Source organism: Halichoerus grypus, chromosome 2, assembly GCF_964656455.1.
Source record: "Halichoerus grypus chromosome 2, mHalGry1.hap1.1, whole genome shotgun sequence".
Lineage (NCBI taxonomy): Eukaryota > Metazoa > Chordata > Mammalia > Carnivora > Phocidae > Halichoerus > Halichoerus grypus.
Genome location: NC_135713.1, coordinates 111,957,251 through 111,972,478, shown reverse-complemented (window position 1 = coordinate 111,972,478; position 15,228 = coordinate 111,957,251). Strand labels below are relative to the sequence as shown.

At 36.6% G+C, this 15,228-nt stretch overlaps 2 protein-coding genes across 2 annotated transcripts in view; one reads left to right on the top strand and one right to left on the bottom strand.

Moving 5' to 3' along the window:
* The window catches only part of MTREX (Mtr4 exosome RNA helicase), a 114,619-nt gene that overhangs the window by 59,805 nt on the left and 39,586 nt on the right, over positions 1-15,228 (top strand). Inside the window, exon 19 of the mRNA XM_036065696.2 lies at positions 8,822-8,950. Coding sequence (XP_035921589.1) covers positions 8,822-8,950 — 129 coding nt within the window. The remainder of the gene's footprint in view (positions 1-8,821; positions 8,951-15,228) is intronic.
* On the bottom strand, positions 117-802 carry LOC144381133 (polyubiquitin). Its single transcript, XM_078067317.1, has one exon. The coding sequence runs from the start codon at positions 716-718 to the stop codon at positions 257-259; it is 462 nt and encodes a 153-aa protein (XP_077923443.1). The 5' UTR covers positions 719-802; the 3' UTR covers positions 117-256.

Here is a 15,228-nt window from a genome sequence, read left to right as displayed (position 1 = left end):
TCATGGTTTTGATGTCATATATAAAAATTAACTGCCAACATCAAGGTCATGAAGATTTACCTCTGTGTTTTCTTCTAAGACTTTTTTTTTTTATGCTACCATGCAATGAAACTTTCATTAACATTTTGAACAGCTATTGAGAAAACCAGTGATTCAGCTATTACTGAAACTGGTAATTTCTAAACTTAAATTGGGGCAAATGGCTGTAGTGCAGAGCAGTGCCATCATTGGGCACTATGAATTCAAGACTGAAGAATTAACAGCCACCCCTCAGATGGAGAACCAGGTGGAGAGTTGACTCTTTCTGGATATTGTAATCAGAAAGAGTGCGGCCATCTTCCATCTGCTTGCTGGCAAAGATAAGCCTCTGCTGGTCAGGGGGGATGCCCTCTTTATATTGGATATTCGCCTTCACATTTTCAATGGTGTCACTGGGCTCCACCTCCAGGGTGATGGTCTTGCCGGTTAGGGTCTTCACGAAGATCTGCATGCCACCCCTCAGGTGCAGAACCAGGTGCAGGGTCGACTCTTTCTGGATGTTATAATCAGAAAGAGTGCGGCCATCTTCCAGCTGCTTGCCTGCAAAAATGAGCCTCTGCTGGTCAGGGGGGATGCCCTCTTTATCTTGGATCTTGGCCTTCACATTTTCGATGGTGTCACTGGGCTCCACCTCCAGGTTGATGGTCTTGCCAGTTAGGGTCTTCACGAAGATCTGCATTTTGACCTGTTAGCGAATGCAAGGACACTGGATGCAATCACGTCGAGTCACCCAGATGCCAAGACACCGACACCCGACAATGCCAGCCGCTCTTCTAAGAGTTTTATAGTTTTACCTATTATATTTAGGTCCCTGATCCATTTTCAGTTAATTTTTTTTTTTTTAAAGATTTTATTTATTTATTTGACAGAGAGAGACACAGCGAGAGAGGGAACACAAGCAGGGGGAGTGGGAGAGAGAGAAGCAGGCTTCCCGCTGAGCAGGGAGCCCGATGCGGGGCTCGATCCCAGGACCCTGAGATCATGACCTGAGCCGAAGGCAGACGCTTAACGACTGAGCCACCCAGGCGCCCCTTCAGTTAATTTTTGTATGTGGTATAAGGGTCCAGCTTCATTCTTGTCCTAGCCCTGGTTACTGGAGAACTCTTTCCTCATTAAATGATCATGTCATCCTCGTCAAAACTCAGAAGATCGTAGACTTTATTTCTAGACTTTCAGTTCCATTCCATTGACCTCTGTGTCCATCCCAGTGCTGGTACCATATGGTCTTCATTTACCATATCTTTGTAATTAAGTTTCAAAAAAAATAGATTTATGAGTTCTCCAGCTTTGTTCTTCTTTTCAAGATTGTTTTGGCTATTCTGGGATCCTTACAGTTTCATATGAATTTGATTATCTGCTTGTCAGTGTTTACAAAGAAGTCAGCTGGAATTCTGAGAGGGCTTACACTGAATCTGTGTATCAGCTTGAAGAATATTGCTGTCTTAACATAATTGAGTCTTTCAGTCATGAACACAGCATGTTTTCCCTCATATTTACAGACTTTTTTTTTTTTTTTTAAAGATTTATTGAGAGAGAGCGCACGCAAGCTTGGGGTGGGAGGCAGAGCATACTCCCCGCTGAGTGAGGAGCTGGACATGGGGCTCCATTTCACAACCCTGAGATCATTCATGACCCTCGCTGAAATCAGGAGTCGGTTGCTTAACCGGCTGAGCCACCCAGGCGCCCCTTATTTAGATATTCTTATTTGGTAATTTATTGTTTTTCAAGTATAAATTTTATACTTTTTTTCTGTATACAAGACCATGTTGTATCTGCAAATAGAGATGGTTTTCTCCCTTTTTAATGTGGATGCATTTTAGTTCTTTTTTTGCCTACTTGTTATGGTTAAAACCTCAAGTACAATATTAATAGAGCTGATGAGAGCAGATATCCTAGTCTTTTTCCAAATTTAGGGGGGAAACATCCAGTGTTTATCCGTTATGAATGATGTTAGCTCTGGGTTTTTAAGTGTCCTTTACCAAGTTTGAGGAAGTTTCTTTCTATTCATAATTTGTTGAGTATTTTTGTTATGAAAGATTGTTGTATTTTGTCAAATGCTTTTTATGTACCTATTCAGATAATCATGTAATTGTTTTTAATTCCATTTGGCATTTATTCTGATGTGGTATATTAGGTTAATTGATTTTTAAATGTTAAATCAACTTTGGATTCCTGGATAAATCCCACTTGGTCATGCTGCATTATTCATTTTATTTGTTGCTGGATTCATTTTGCTAGTATATTGCAGAAGACTTTTGCATTTACATTCAGAGGAGATACCAGTCTATAGTTTTCTTGGGATGTTTTTGTCTGGGTTTGGTTAACAGGTTAGTGCTGGCCTCATAATGAATTTGGAAGTGTTCCCCTTCTCTTCTGTTTTTTGACAAGTTTTTGAAGAAATGGTATTAATTTTTTTTTAATTGGAAGACTTTGGCAGTGAGAACACCTGGGCCTGGGCTTTTCTTTGAGTGTAGTTTATGATTATTAAGTCAGTTTTATAGGGTCTGTTCAGATTGTTTATTTCTTCTTGGGTCAATTTCAATGATTTGCTTTCTTAGAAATTAGTCCATTTCATCTAAGTTACCTAATTTACTTGTATATAATTGTTCATGATATTAATTTATAATCCTTTTTATTTCCAGAAGGTGGTTAGTAAATGTCCCCTCCTTCATTTCTCATTCTAATAATTTGAATCTTTCATCTAGCTAAATGTCAATTTTGTTGATCTCAAAGAACCAGCTTTTGGTTTCATTGATTTTTCTATTTTTCAATTTCATTAATTTCTGCTCCATTTTTGTTAATTCTTATATCTGCTAGCTTCAGTTTTAGTTTTCTGTTCTTTTTTTATTGTCTTAAGGTAAGAGGTCAGGTTATTAATTTGAAATCTTTCTTCCAGTTTAATACAGGCATTTATGCCTGTAAATTCCCCTCCAGGGTAATAGTTTATCTGCATCCCATAAGTTTTGGTATATTTTTCTTCATTTTCATTTACTTCCAAGTATTTTCTAATTTCTCTTTTGATTTCTTCTTTGACCCGCTGGCTATTTAGGAGTGCGTTAATTTCCATATATTCATGGAATTCCCAAATTTCTGTTTTTGATTTCTAATGTCATTCCTTTCTTGTTTGAGAAATAATTGGCATTATTTCAGTCCTTTTGAATTTATTGAAATTTGTTTAATGGCCTGACATATGGTCTATCCTGCAGAATGTTTATATGCAGTTGAGAAGAATATATATTCTGTTTTGGGTGAGATATTCTATAGATGTCTGTTAGGTCCGGTTCGTTTATGGTGTTGTTCAAGTCTTCTGTTTCTTTTCTTGCAGATCTTTTGTCTATTCGTTCTATGCATTAAAGTAAGGTATTGAAGACTCAACTATTATTTTTGAATTTCTGTTTCTCCCTTCATTTCTGTCAATTAAAGTGTGTCTCCTATAGACCGCATAGTTGGATCTTTTTTAATTCAGTCTGAAAAATCTCTGCCTCTTTTTAGGGTTCCTTAATCAGTTGGTTAATCTATTCACATTTAGTGTTATTGATATCGTTGAATTTGTGGCTGTCATTGTGCTTTTTGTTTTCTATAGTTTCATTTCTTTTGTTTTTCTAGTCTTCCTTTACTGCTTTCTTTTGCATTGAGTGCTTATGTTCTAACATAACATTTCAGCTTTTTTTTTTTTTCAGTTTATTTTAATGATTTCTTTCTCTACTTTTTATATTTTTTTCTCTACATCTCTATTTTTTGTTATTTTCTTAGTGGTTGTTAGGGCCTTTCATATCCAGTATTTCCATGTTAACTTAATAGAATAAGTTTCAGATTTATACTGAATTCCAATGAGATGTAGAGACATTATTCCCATATACATTTGTTCCATTTTCCCTCTTTTTGTCATATAATCTATGTTACAAACCCAACAATACGTGCTATAATTATTACTTAATATGATTTTATGATTTATAAAGAAGCTTAGAGAAGAAAGAGCAAGTATTTATAGCTTTTGTGTATTAATCTCATTATCATTCCTGGTTTATTTTATTGGATCCTATGGATTCAGGTTACCATCTGGAGTTTTTGCCTTAGCTCAGTACAACTTTGCTCCTACCCACCTCCTTTGTGCCATTATTGGAAAATATACTACATTCCTATATGTTGCAGACTTAACAATTCAATATATATGTATTATTTCATTTTTAAATCATTTAGTAGAAAAAGAAATAATTTTTATACTGTCTTTTATAGTTACATAATTACCTTTACCAGTGCTCTGTTTATTCATGTAGATTCAGATTAATGTCTAGTATCACTTGCTTTCAGCCTCAAGAATTTCTCGTATTTTTTATAAAGTGGGTTCTGCTAGCAACAAATTCTGTTTTTATCTGGGAATATCTGTTTTTGAAAGATAACTTTGGTGGATTTATAGATTCTTGGTTAACAAGTGTTTTTCTGTGAATATGCCAATCCACTGCCTTCTGGTCTCCATTGTTTTTGCTGAGAAGTTTCTGCTGTTAATCTTATTGTGGTCCCCTGTAAGAGAGGAGTCTTTTTTTTTTTTTTTTCCTCTTGCTGATTTCAAGATTCTCTCCTTTGTTTTGGCTTTCTGCATTTTTATTATGATGTGTCTCTGCTCATCTCTTTATATTTATTTTACTTGGAGTCCATTGAATTTCCCGAGTATGTAGATTAATATTTTTCAGTTAATTTGGGACATTTTCAGCCATTATTTCATCAGATATTTTTTCATCTCTTTCTGTCTTCTCCTGGTACTCACATTATGGGTATATTATTGTACTTATTGGTATGCTACATTTGTCTGAGGTTCTGTTCATTGTCTCCTTTTTTATTCCCCATTTTTTGGGTTATGTAATCTATCAGGCTATGTACAGATGTGCTGCTGCTTTCTTCTGCTCCTTCAGATCTCTTGAGCCCCTCTAGTGATTTCTTTCATTTCAGGCATACTTGTACTTATGAATTCAAGAATTTCCTTTTTGGTGGTTTTTATCACATCTATCTCTTTATTGCTATTCTCTGTTTGATATGACATTGTTATTTTACCTTCCTTCACTTCTTTAATTATGATTCCCTTAGTTGTTTGAAAATATTTATACTGGCTTCATTTAAGTCTTTGTTTAATCCAGTATCTGGTCACTCTCACAGGCATTTTCTTCTGTTACCTGCTTTTTTCTGGTACTTAGGTCTGGAATCATACTTTTCTGTTCATGTCTTACAGTTTTTTCTTTGAAATTGGGCATTTTAAATAGTATATTGTAGTACTCTTGGAACTGGTCCCTCCTTCCCTCCCCTCACACAGGTACGTTGTTATTTGCTTGTTTATTAGTTTAGTCATTAGCTCGATTGAGTGAAGTCTGTTGCACCTCCACTCATAACCTTCTTCCTTTTGAGTGACATTAGGACCTGTGGACTACATGAAGCATGGAGGCAGTATCCTCAAATCTTTTTTTTTTTTTTTTTTAAGATTTTATTTACTTAGCATGTATGGGGGGGGCTGAGAGAGGGAGACCAGCAGACCCCTGCTGAGTGGGGAGCGCCACGTAGGGCTTAATCCCAGGACCCTGAGATCATGACCTGAGCTGAAATCAAGAGTAGGATGCTTAACCAACTGAGAGACCCAGGTGCCCTAAGCATCAGGTCTTTATAGCTCGCCTCTCCCAGCATGACAGCAGTGCCTTAAAGGCAGGGTAAACAAGGGCAGTTGAGGCCCCAGTATTCTTAGCAGTACCACACCTAAGATAGAGTCTCTGGCCAACCATTGGTGGCTGGGCAGAAGAAGGGTGTCCCCACCACTCAGCCTCACTTGCCCAGAACTTTTGCTTATTAGTGGGTGGGAGCAGGATAAGAAATGCTGCCATCCTATGCCTTCTGGAAAGATTGCCCTCCGACTAAGAGCTGCAGGGAGAGGGAGCCCTACTGTGTTTTTGCTTCACTAGTCTGCAGTTTTTGTCTTGCTGAGCTAGGAGAAATGAGGTGGGAGTGATCTTGGTTTAGATATCAGACTTATGTTTTCCTAATGAATTTTGTGGACTTTCTTGAATAGATGTTTCTTCACTTGCTATGTGCCCTTAGAACCATTTCCAGAGACTTTACATGGTTGGTTTTTTAGAACTTTCTCAAGTCTGCTAGGGAGCTGGGTGTGTGATGCGCTACTCATGCTATCATGCTGGTAATTGATCTCAGGTTTTATATTTTTAAGGGAGAAAAATTATACCTAACATAATTATAATTACATTTGCACACACATACATAGTGAACAAGTTTTTAAGTGATTTACCTCTCTTGGTCCTTAATCCATGTATAAAAGTAGTGCCAGCTGATGAGAATTCTTTTAGGCAAATAATGAAATGGGGAATAGAGAAGAACACATTTCACTTTTTTTTTCTGCTTAAATTGGTGGTGAAACTGATTTCTCCACTGAGTTGCTTACATTTGTTCACTAAAAACATGAAATACTTTTTTTATTGATTTTGTAATCTAGGCCAGAATACTAATACAGAGATTTTTGTGGTTAATAGGGTTTGGTGTAGAGACAGGAAAAATACACACTAAGGAAGAAGATATCTGAAGCATTTTAAAGAGATCAAAATGTGATTGTCAATATTTATTTTATATTGTTTCTTTACATTCTACAAACTTGAAATTTTCATCAAAATTATATTTTAATCTGATAATTTCCACTTATAATATGGAATTGGCCACATTTTAAAAGGAATGAAAAGTTAGGAAAAAGAAAGTTCAATTATATGTTTAGGAAGTTAAAAATAAGGACATAGGTGTAAAAATTAAAAGAATTTATACTAAGACAATCATTAAGCCAACTAGAATATTTAGTAACTATTTTCTTATGTGAAGGATGACATTGTTGATCCACCTTTACCACAGTGTAGAGCTTAGAAGTAGTTCAGTGAGAACGATTTTACAATCTTTTTTTTTTTTTTCTTTTTGATAGAAAGCATGCAAGCAGGGGGAGGGACAAAGGGAGAGGGAGAGAGAGTCTTAAGCAGGCCTCACGCTCAGCACAGAGCCCAACTCTGAAATCATGACTTGAGCCAAAATCAAGTCAGATGCTTAATCAACTGAGCCCCGTGGGCACCCCGAATTATTTTATAATCTTTAAGAAATATTTTTAACAGCAAATTTCCACTTAATGCCTCAATACAGAGTCTTTGAAGTGTGCTCCCATAGTAACACTTAAGGATATCTCTGTAATGTGAGTGATTTTGGTAGCTTTACATAGATATACTTGAGTTCCAATGGTCACTTCTTTGATTGTTTTAGCTTACAGAGGAAGAATATTAAATTTAAAAATAAAGTCTATAGAATTGGAACTAAACCCAACAAGACAGTTTTAGATTATCTAGATACATTACAGATTGTTCATAAATCGTAGATTAGTTTTGTTTAAATACTCGTCACCTAACACTTTGGAGTTAATTCATTCATCAAACTGGAATGTATCTTACACAGAGGGATTTTTCCCCTCTGGAAGCAAAGATAACAGTCATTGATTCTCCCTACAGTCTTTTGTCTCCTGGAAGATTAACAGTTGGGTCATAACTTCTTAGCTCATTGTTTTATAAAATCATTTTATATTGACTAAGCTTTACGTAAATACATAATCTTTGCAGCTACAGACTTAATTGAAAATACTATTCAGCTTTGGTTTGTGTCTATACCAAAATGAAGAATGTTTTGATGAAACTTATTTTAAAATAACCATATTTTGGGGGAAAAAAAGTATGTGGAGAAAAACACTGGGTTTTGAGGAATGGAGCTTATGTATTCAGAAATTTGAATTCAATAATTTAAGATAATTATGGTTGTATTTTTGGTTTGTATTTGGAAACGTATTTGTTAAGCGATTGGTAGTTTAGTGCAGAAATAGATCGTAGGTATGAGTTTGTCATTTCTCGAAAGTTTTTCAGTTTTGAACAGTAACTGTGCCTAGGGGATACCAAGCAGTTAATTCTTTGGCATGTTCGCTCCTCAATCAACATAACTTTCCTTTTATCTATTTTATGCAAAAGGATCACTCAAATAATTGAATTAAAAAGACCAAAGAAAAAATCTTTTTGCTATTTGAAAGATACTGCTGTTAAGCAAATTATCATAAATTACAGATGTAATTAATCCTTGGATCTTGAGAATCATATTTTTATTAGAGAATATAAAAGACAAAAGTTTTTAAATAAAATTATATAAAACCACATTATAGAGGTGCCAGTGTACTAGGCAATAAAGTAATCTACGTTCAGTATAATTTTCATGTTGTTTAATTAGGATAATTTGAAGATACAGTTTTATTTTCTGAAACTGTTGATTTCTTATGGTTTCTTTTTCTAATTCTATTATAATATTAAAATTATAAACTAATCATTGGAAACTTAAAATGGCATTTTATGTCAATTAATGACTCATACTATTTTTTTTTAAGATTTATTTTAGAGAGAGTGTGAGCAGGGAAATGGGCAGAGGGAGGACAGCTCATACTATTTAAATTCATAAGTATCAAGTCTATAGCCATACCACCCTGAACACACACACACACAATCTCATCTGAATTCATAAGTATCAAGTAATTTCTATGTTTTCTCATCCAGTGGAGCATGTTGAAGGATGAAGGACAGCCTTCATTTCATGAAATAAACATTTACTGTGGAGTATGTGCCATTCATAATGCTAAATGCTGAGAACATAGTCCCTGTACCAATGCAACTTAAAATTTGTGGGCCAGTATTTAATAATGAGCTTCTTTTATCTTATTTTCTTCTAGCCTAATTCTGGTGAACTGGATCCTTTATATGTAGTTGAAGTACTCCTGCGCTGTAGCAAAGAAAGTCTGAAAAATTCAGCTACTGAGGCTGCAAAACCAGCTAAACCTGATGAGAAAGGAGAGATGCAGGTTTGCACTTTATTTTTCATCTTCAGATTTCAAATACTTTTTGAATTATTTATAATCACTAGATTTCCTGAGTATGATTATAATGAACATACTATCTTGATTTCTAAGTGGGAAGATTTCAAGGCTTTTAAAGGTATGTTAAAGCCATCTAAAATATCAGAAGGGTGATTAATGAGATTAAAGCTCTGTTTCTATTATCAGATTGTGGTCAGGTAAATAATGAAGTGAAAGATAAAGAGAATTTAATAATATAAATTTTCACATGAAGTTGAATTTTACTTGAACTATAATGATGTTTTATCATTTTTGTGATGAAATAACTTTGCAGTTTTACATCATCCATGCTGTTTATTACATTCCTATGAAATACTGAAGCAGTAATTTGATAATTAAAAACCCTGCATAAGTTTCCTAAGTTGCAACCATTTAATTTACATGTGCTTTTAACAGAATTTTAGTTGAAGCATAGTTGACATATAATATTATATTAATCTGAGGGGTGCAACACAGCGACCAACATTTATATATACTAGAAATGCTCAAAAAGGGGCACCTGGGTGGCTCAGTCGTTAAGCGTCTGCCTTTGCTCAGGTCATGATCGTAGGGTCCTGGGATTGAGCCCCGCATTGGGCTCCCCGCTCTGTGGGAAGCCTGCTTCTCCCTCTCCCACTCCCCCTGCTTGTGTTCCCTCTCTCGCTTTTAACATAATAACCATGTTGCATGCACATGGCAAGATTTGCATCCATCCATATTGTTGCACATGACAAGATTTCATTCTTTTTTATGTCTGAGTAATATTACTGTGTGTGTGTGTGTGTGTGTGTGTAACACGTATTCTATTCTTTATCCATGCATCTATTAATGGACAGATTGCTTTTATATCTTGGGTGTTGTATATAATGCTGCGATAAACATAGGGTGCATATATCTTTTCAAATTAGTGTATTCATTTTTTTAGGGTTGATACCCAGAAGTGGAATTATTGGATCATATAATATTTCTATTGCTAATTTTTGAGGAGCTGCCACATTGTTTTCCACAGTGGCTGTACCCATTTACATTCTCAACAACAGCGCATGAGGGTTCCCTTTTCTCCACATCCTTACCAACACTTACTTCTTATCTTTGTGATACTAGGCATTCTTAGAGGTGGGTAGTGATATTTCATTGTGGTTTTGATTTGCATTTTCCTGACGATTAGTGACACTGAGCATCTTTTTTTTTTTTTCTTCAAATATGATTTTTTTTATTATGTTAATCACCATACATTACATCATTAGTTTTTGATGTAGTGTTCCATGATTCATTGTTTGTGTCTAACACCCAGTGCTCCATGCAGAACATGCCCTCTTTAATACCCGTCACCAGGCTAACCCATCCCCCCACCCCACTCCCCTCTAGAACCCTCAGTTTGTTTCTCAGAGTCCATAGTCTCTCATGGTTCGTCTCCCCCTCCGATTTCCCCACCTTCATTCTTCCCCTCCTGCTATCTTCTTCTTTTTTTTTTTAACATACAATATTTGTTTCAGAGGTACAGGTCTATGATTCAACAGTCTTACACAATTCACAGCACTCACCATAGCATATACCCTCCCCAGTGTCTTATCACCCAGCCACCGCATGCCTCCCACCCCACCCCCCACTCCAGCAACCCTCAGTTTGTTTCCTGAGATTAAGAATTCCTCATATCAGTGAGGTCATATGATACATGTTTTTCTCTGATTGACTTATTTCACTCAGCATAATACCCTCCAATTCCATCCATGTTGTTGCAAATGGCAAGACTTCATTCCTTTTGATGGCTGCATAATATTCCATTGTATATATATACCACATCTTCTCTATCCATTCATTTGTCGATGGACATCTTGGCTCTTTCCACAGTTTGGCTATTGTGGACATTGCTGCTATAAACATCGGGGTGCACATACCCCTTCGGATCCCTACATTTGTATCCTTGGGGTTAAATACTCAGTAGTGCAATTGCTGGATCATATGGTAGCTCTGTTTTCAGCTTTTTGAGGAACCTCCGTATTGTTTTCCAGAGTGGCTGCACCAGCTTGCATTCCCACCAACAGTGTAGGCGGGTTCCCCTTTCTCTGCATCCCCGCCAACATCTGTCATTTCCTGACTTGTTAATTTTAGCCATTCTGACTGGTGTGAGGTGATATCTCATTGAGGTTTTGATTTGGATTTCCCTGATGCCAAGCGATGTTGAGCACTTTTTCATGTGTCTGTTGGCCATTTGGGTGTCTTCTTTGGAAAAATGTCTGTTCATGTCTTCTGCCCATTTCTTGATTGGATCATTTGTTCTTTGGGTGTTGAGTTTCATAAGTTCTTTATAGATTTTGGATACTAGCCCTTTATCTGATATGTCATTTGCAAATATCTTCTCCCATTCTGTCGGTTGTCTTCCGGTTTTTTTGACTGTTTCTTTAGCTGTGCAAAAGCTTTTTATCTTGATGAAGTCCCAATAGTTCATTTTTGCTCTTGCTCTTGCTTCCCTTGCCTTTGGCGATGTTTCTAGGAAGAAGTTACTGCGGCTGAGGTCGAAGAGGTTGCTGCCTGTGTTCTCCTTTAGGATTTTGATGGACTCCTGTCTCACATTGAGGTCTTTCAACCATTTTGAGTCTATTTTTGTGTTTGGTGTAAGGAAATGGTCCGGTTTCATTCTTCTGCATGTGGCTGTCCCATTTTCCCAATACCATGTGTTGAAGAGACTGTCTTTTTTCCATTGGACATTGTTTCCTGCTTTGTCGAAGATTAGTTGACCATAGAGTTGAGGGTCCATTTCTGGGCTCTGTTCTGTTCCATTGATCTATGTGTCTGTTTTTGTGCCAGTACCATACTGTCTTGATGATTACAGCTTTGTACTAGAGCTTGAAGTCCGGAATTGTGATGTCACCAGCTTTGCTTTTCTTTTTCAACATTCCTCTGGCTATTCGGGGTCTTTTCTGGTTCCATACAAATTTTAGGATTATTTGTTCCATTTCTTTGAAAAAAGTGGATGGTATTTTGATGGGGATTGCATTAAATGTGTAGATTATTCTGGGTAGCATTGACATCTTCACAATATTTGTTCTTCCAGTCCATGAGCATGGAACGTTTTTCCATTTCTTTGTGCCTTCCTCAATTTCTTTCATGAGTATTCTATAGTTTTCTGAGTATAGATTCTTTGCCTCTTTGGTTAGATTTATTCCTAGGTATCTTATGGTTTTGGGTGCAATTGTCAATGGGATCAACTCCTTAATTTCTCTTTCTTCTGTCTTGTTGGTGAATAGGAATGCCACTGAATTCTGTGCATTGATTTTATATCCTGCCACTTTACTGAATTCCTGTATGAGTTCTAGCAGTTTTGGGGTGGAGTCTTTTGGGTTTTCCACATAAAGTATCATATCATCTGCAAAGAGTGAGAGTTTGACTTCTTCTTTGCCGATTTGGATGCCTTTGATTTCTTTTTGTTGTCTGATTGCTGTGGCTAGGACTTCTAATACTATGTTGAATAGCAGTGGTGATAGTGGACATCCCTGCCGTGTTCCTGACCTTAGTGGGAAAGCTCTCAGTTTTTCCCCATTGACAATGATATTCGCTGTGGGTTTTTCATACATGGCTTTTATGATATTGAGGTATGTACCCTCAATCCCTATACTCTGAAGAGTTTTGTTCAAGAAAGGATGCTGTACTTTGTCAAATGCTTTTTCTGCATCTATTGAGAGGATCATATGGTTCTTGTTCTTTCTTTTATTAATGTATTGTATCACATTGATTGATTTGTGGATGTTGAACCAACCTTGCAGCCCAGGGATAAATCCTACTTGGTCGTGGTGAATAATCCTTTTAATGTACAGTTGGATCCTATTGGCTAGTATTTTGGTGAGAATTTTTGCATCCGTGTTCATCAAGGATATTGGTCCGTAATTCTCCTTTTTGATGGGGTCTTTGTCTGGTTTGGGGATCAAGGTAATGGTGGCCTCATAAAACGAGTTTGGAAGTTTTCCTTCCATTTCTATTTTTTGGAACAGTTTCAGAAGAATAGGTATTCATTCTTCTTTAAATGTTTGGTAGAATTCTCCTGGGAAGCCATCTGGCCCTGGGCTTTTTGTTTGTTGGGAAATTTTTGATTGCTGCTTCAGTTTCCTTAGTCGTTATAGGTCTGTTCAGGTTTTCTGTTTCTTCCTGGTTCAGTTTTGGTAGTTGATATATCTCTAGGAATGCATCCATTTCTTCCAGATTATCTAATTTGCTGGCATATAGTTGCTCATAATATGTTCTTATAATTGTTTGTATTTCTTTGGTGTTGGTTGTGTCTCTCCTCTTTCATTCATGATTTTGTTTATTTGGGTCCTTTCTCTTTTCTTTTTGATAAGTCTGGCCAGGGGTTTATCAATCTTGTTAATTCTTTCAAAGAACCAGCTACTAGTTTTGTTGATCTGTTCTACTGTTCTTTTGGTTTCTATTTCATTGATTTCTGCTCTGATCTTTATTATTTCTCTTCTCCTGCTGGGTTTAGGCTTTATTTGCTGTTCTTTCTCCAGCTCCTTTAGGTGTACGGTTAGGTTGTGTATTTGAGACCTTTCTTGTTTCTTGAGAAGTGCTTGTATTGCTATATACTTTCCTCTTAGGACTGCCTGTGCTGCATCCCAAAGTTTTGAACAGTTGTGTTTTCATTTTCATTTCCATGAATTTCATTTCCATTCATTTCCATGAATTTTTTAAATTCTTCTTTAATTTCCTGGTTGACCCATTCATTCTTTAGTAGAATGCTCTTTAGCCTCCATGTATTTGAGATCTTTCCGACTTTCCTTTTGTGATTGAGTTCTAGTTTCAAAGCATTGTGGTCTGAAAATATGCAGGGAATGATCCCAGTCTTTTGGTACCAGTTGAGACCTGATTTGTGACCTAGGATGTGATCTGTTCTGGAGAATGTTCCATGGGCACTAGAGAAGAATGTGTATTCCATTGCTTTGGGATGGAATGTTCTGAATACACCTGTGAAGTCCATTTGGTCCAATGTGTCATTTAGTCTTTATTTCCTTGTTGATCTTTTGCTTAGATGATCTGTCCATTTCAGTGAGGGGTGTTAAAGTCCCCCACTATTATTGTATTGTTGTCAATGTGTTTCTTTTATTTGTTTTTAAGTGCCTTATATAATTGGCTGCTTCCATGTTAGGGGCATAGATACTTACAATTGTTAGATCTTCTTGTTGGATAGACCCTTTAAGTAGGATATAGTGTCCTTCCTCATCTCTTATTACAGTCTTTGGTTTAAAATCTAATTTGTCTAATATAAGGATTGCCACCCTAGCTTTCTTTTGGTGTCCATTAGCATGGTAAATGGTTTTTCACCCCCCTCACTTTCAGTCTGGGGGTGTCTTTGGGTCTAAAATGAGTCTCTTGCAGACAGCATATCGATGGGTCTTGTTTTTTTATCCAATCTGATAGCGTGTGTCTTTTGATTGGAGCATTTAGCCCATTTACATTCAGGGTAACTATTGAAAGATATGAATTTAGTGCCATTGTATTGCCTGTAAGGTGACTGTTACTGTATATTGTCTGTGTTCCTTTCTGGTCTATGTTGTTTTTAGGCTCTCTCTTTGCTTAGAGGACCCCTTTCAATATTTCTCGTAGGGCTGGTTTCGTGTTTGCAAATTCCTTTAGTTTTTGTTTGTCCTGGAAGCTTTTTATCTCTCCTTCTATTTTCAGTGACAGCCTAGCTGGATATAGGATTCTTGGCTGCATATTTTTCTCATTTAGTGCTCTGAATATATCATGCCAGTCCTTTCTGGCCTGCCAGGTCTCTGTGGATAGGTCTGTTGCCATCTAATGTTTCTACCATTGTAGGTTACAGATCTCTTCTCCCAAGCTGCTTTCAGGATTTTTCTTTGTCTCTGAGATTCCTAAGTTTTAATGTTAGATGTTGGGGTGTTGATGTATTTTTATTGATTTTGAGAGGGGTTCTCTGTGCCTCCTGGATTTTGATGCCTGTTTCCTTCCCCAAATTAGGGAAGTTCTCTGCTATAATTTGTTCCAGTATACCTTCTGCCCCTCTCTCTTTCTTCTTCTTCTGGGATCCCAGTTATTCTAATGTTGTTTCGTCTTGTGGTATCACTTATCTCTCGAATTCTGCCCTCGTGATCCAGTAGTTGTTTATCTCTCTTTTTCTCAGCTTCTTTGTTTTCCATCATTTGGTCTTCTATATCACTGATTCTCTCTTCTGCCTCATTTATCCTAGCAGTTAGAGCCTCCATTTTTGATTGCACCTCATTAATAGCCTTTTT